The 4,327-nt window shown below is 53.3% G+C and overlaps 1 protein-coding gene across 1 annotated transcript; it reads right to left on the reverse strand.

Moving 5' to 3' along the window:
- Nucleotides 1–405: 405 nt before the first annotated feature.
- LOC122152994 (olfactory receptor 14A16-like) lies at nt 406–1,341 on the reverse strand. The gene has a single exon (XM_042789124.1). The coding sequence runs from the start codon at nt 1,339–1,341 to the stop codon at nt 406–408; it is 936 nt and encodes a 311-aa protein (XP_042645058.1).
- Nucleotides 1,342–4,327: the final 2,986 nt, after the last annotated feature.

A 4,327-nucleotide genomic window follows, 5' to 3' on the forward strand; every position in this document is an offset into this window, starting at 1 on the left:
ACTGGGCACCCCCACGTGAAGGGGCAGCACAGGCCTATTCCCTAACACATCCCCCCATGCCCTCCTGCCCTGAACCCCTGGAGAACCCCAGCACAGCAGCACGCTCAGAGGGGCAATTCCTTCAGCCTGTTCCTGACCTCAGCTTGGGAAGAACAGACCAACCTCCAGACATCAACACTGAGACAAGCCTCTTTTATTATAGATATTTTTAATGGGAGGCCAGCTGCATTGTCCTATTAGATACAACACACAAAGTCCTCTCTGTCAGAGAGGCTGGTTCATGTCTCTGTGGAAGAGTGGATACAGACGTTTTAGGAACAAACAAGAGTTTCAGAAATAAAATGCTTACTGCACAGAAGGTTTCAGATAAGAATTGGAAATTACTTCTGAAGAGACACGGGCAGCTTATCCCTGTTGAGAGTCAGCTGACTGAATTAGCTTCTTCAGTGCGTCCTTCATCTCCTGGTTCCTCATGCTGTAGATGAGGGGGTTCACTGCTGGAGGCACCACTGAGTACAGAAATGACACCACCAGGTCCAGAGATGGGGAGGAGATGGAGGGGGGCTTCAGGTAGGCAAAGATGCCAGTGCTGATAAAAAGGGAGACCACGACCAGGTGAGGGAGGCACATGGAAAAGGCTTTGTGCTGTCCCTGCTCAGAGGGGATCCTCAGCACGGCCCGGAATATCTGTACATAGGACAGCATGATGAAAATAAAACAACCAAATACTAAACAGGCACTAACCATCAGAAGTCCAACTTCCCTGAGGTAGGAATCTGAGCAGGAAAGCTTGAGAATCTGGGGGATTTCACAGAAGAACTGGTTTATGGAATTGCCTTGGCAGAGATGTAGGGAAAATGTGTTGGCTGTGTGCAGAAGAGAATAGAGCAACCCAGTGCCCCAGGCAGCTGCTGCCATGTGGACACAATCTCTGCTGCCCAGGAGGGTCCCATAGTGCAGGGGTCTGCAGACGGCAACGTAGCGATCATAGGCCATGATGGTGAGAAGATACAACTCTGTTGTTATGAAGAAGACAAAGAAAAAGAGCTGTGCAGCACATCCCAAGTAGGAGATGTCCCTGGTGCCCCAAAGGTTATTGGCCATGGATTTGGGGAGAGTGGTGGAGATGGAGCCCAAGTCAAGGAGGGAGAGGTTGAGGAGGAAGAAGTACATGGGGGTGTGGAGGTGGTGGTCGCAGGCGATGGCTGTGATGATGAGGCCGTTGCCCAGGAGGGCAGCCAGGTAGATGCCCAGGAAGAGCCAGAAGTGCAAGAGCTGCAGCTCCCGTCTCTCTGCAAATGCCAGGAGGAGGAACTCAGTGATGGAGCTGCTGTTGGACATTTGCTCACTGCAGGCAGGGAGGTTGAACTAGAAGACATTGACAAGTTAGGACAGACTTCTTTTATTCAATCTTATGCTGTTTCCCCAAAAGTCTCCTCAAAATTATTTCTCTTTTTTAGGGGGAAATATATTCAATTCCTTTTTATGAGCTCAGATTTGTGATGTTTCAGAGGAGACATTCATTGAAGGGGTAGACATACTCATCTTTCACATTTCTCTCAGCCTGAACACAGGGGAGACCTGAGGGCAAAAGTGTCTCCCAGTACCCTAGTACAGACTCAAGAGAATGCTGGAGCAAGTCCTGGCTCTCTGCTCCCTGGAGCTGTTTTCTGCCAGGAGCCATTTCTGTGTCCCTATGTCAGCACTCTGACAGTGTTGCCAGCCCCCCATACCACCCTCTGTGTGCTCAGCTGTGCGCTGCCGACCCCTCCTGGCAATAGGGCACTGCCCAGGGGCATTCCCTACTTGCAGATTCAAAGGAGAACAGCAGGCAAAACCAGAACCCTCAAGCAAAAGTGATGCTGGTGTGTCTGTAAGTAGAGGAGTAGGTGAAGGCACTTAATGAAGTTTCTGGCAGATGTGCTGATCCATCCGTTTAACATTTCAGCAGACACGATGACGTATTCAAATTTCACACCCCTTTCTACTTTTCCTTAGAAAGATCACGAGATCATAGAGCCTAGAAAGGTTCACATTTTTAAGGTGGTTCCTGCTTTGAACTTCCTCTTGAAATGCCAATGTCCTAGAGGTGATCAGGAGTTGTGAGCATCCCTGACAAAGGCAGCAGCCTCTGGAGAGCAGAAGGAGCCTGCCCTGGCGGGGTCTCTCCTTCCCCCCACAGCTTCTCCCCACAGCGCCATGGGGAGCTCCCCGGGCAGGCTGAGTGCTGACCCTGGCAGGCGGCAGAGTCCCTGCCCCAGCACACAGCCCCCTGGGGTGCAGGGACCCTGCTGGGAAGGACCGCCCTGGGCACCCCTGCCTGCACACCCGGCTGCACACCCCTGCAGCCGGCCCCGCCAGAAGGCAGCCCTCATGCCCTGGCCCTCACAGGGGGCACCAGGGAAGCCCTTCTCGGGTGCAGGTCCTCCTCCTCCTCCTCCTCCTCCTCCTCCTCCTCCTCCTCCTCCTCCTCCTCCTCCTCCTCCTCTAGGCAGGAGACAGATTCCTGGTGGCTCTGCTGCCTTCCCCAGATCCCTCCCCAAGCTGCAGCTGCATTGCCCTGCACCCCCAGACTTACTGTGGCCAGGGCCCTGACGCTTTCTCCTCCTCGGAGCTCTCAGCAGCCTCCCAGCCCAGGCTGCCTTGAAGCTGTGTGTGCCTCGCTGCTCTGCCCTGGGTGCCTGCAGGCAGTGCCCCCAGCCCTGCTGCGCTTTGCAGAGGAGCTGCTCCTGGGCAGAGCTGTCTCTCTGCAGTGCTGCCCACTTGCCAGGAGCTCCCTCCGGCCCAGGAGCCCGGCCCAGCTCAGCACCACAGCAACAGCCCAAGGCAGTTTAATGACCCCTCAGGAGGAGTTGGTGCCAACTCCATGAACCTCAGACACAGAGAAGCTGAAGAAACCTCTGAAGAAATCAAAGTTATATTCTAACTCCAAAGTTTACTGCACTGTTAATAGCTCCCACTGAGGGACACTGTTGACAAACCCTCCTCAGGGTCTTGTTAGAGCAGAAATCTGGAGGCAGGGATGACAAGTCAGAAACTAAAAGGGAAAGGTGGCTCTGATGCTGAGTAAACCTGAATGTTTTGCGTTAAGCCAAAGTTCCAAGTCCTATGACCATTAACCAAATGGCCAAGCCACGACCCCCAGCCCCTGGGAAGGGAGATCCTGTCCCTCCCACATTCCTCAGGGCTCTTCCTGGGGTAGGGGGTATGGAGATGTGCACCTCCCAGGCTGCTGAGGATGCACAAGGAGGCCATGTGGCCCCCGTGCTGAAAGGGACTGTGCCTCCTCACAGGCACCAGTGGCAGAGACAACAGCCAAAGCCAAAATGATGATGGGGTTGACTTTACTGGAGGCTTTCAACTTTCCCACAGCCCTCTGTCATCTCCACCACAGGCTGTCCTATGGGGTTGAATGCCCTGCGCCTCTTTCCCTGCAGGCTGTCCTCATCCCCCCAGATTTCTCCCCTGGAGAATCTCAGGGGAGAAATCCCCTGTCCTCATCTCCCCCAGCCTTACAGCCATGAGGCCCCAGTGCTGTAAGGATTAGGTGTCTCCTGGTAAGCCTGCAGTTGATTTCTTGAAGGCTGGGGACATCCACCATGCTTACCAGCCTTGCTCTCACTTGACCATCTTCCTACCCTTACTGATATCTCTCTGTCCTCACGGGCTGTTGGTTGGAATGGAAAGCTTTGGCTAATCCAGACTCTTTCTGGGTGGCCTACTGTACTGCACTTGGAGGGACACTTCATGTAACCCAACATGACATGAAATCCTCATACCCAGTCTCTACTTCAAAAGCTTCACTATGTACCATTCTTTCTTTCTCATGTTGTTTCTCGATTTAGAGAAAAACCTCCATCATCTCTGAAACCACACTTCAACCCATGTCAGGATAGTCTGGGTGGCCATGCTCATCCGAGTGCAGACCTGTATGCAGGTGGCCTTGTTTGTGGCCAGCATGCACCGCTGTCTTGTATGGTGTCCTCGTAGTGCCCAGGCCCTTCTCCTCAGGGTCCTGCTCAGCTACTCAGGTCCAAGCCTGCCGCGAGAAATGAGGAGATTATTCTTCCTCCTAATGCAGGACTGGCCACTTCTCCTTGTAAACTTCCAGAGGTTTCTGCTGGCCAGAATCCCAGAGTTTCTCAGGTTTTCCTGGGCTGAAGCTCCACTTGGTCAGCTGTCAGTGCCTCTGTGCAGATAGCTCACCTTGATGGTGGTGGTGTCTCTCACGTAATAACAGCCTGAGGAGCTGCAGGGATCTACAGCCCCAGGTAGGAATTACCATCAACACAAGCTTCAGAACACCAAATGAGATCACAAAACAAGC

This window comes from Tyto alba, unplaced genomic scaffold (genome assembly GCF_018691265.1).
Source record: "Tyto alba isolate M040663 unplaced genomic scaffold, T.alba_DEE_v4.0 Super-Scaffold_15, whole genome shotgun sequence".
NCBI lineage: Eukaryota > Metazoa > Chordata > Aves > Strigiformes > Tytonidae > Tyto > Tyto alba.

What these genes read in the sequence shown, in the direction of transcription:
- LOC122152994 (XM_042789124.1), bottom strand. Translation starts at nt 1,341, where the DNA reads ATGTCCAACAGCAGCTCCATCACTGAGTTCCTCCTCCTGGCATTTGCA.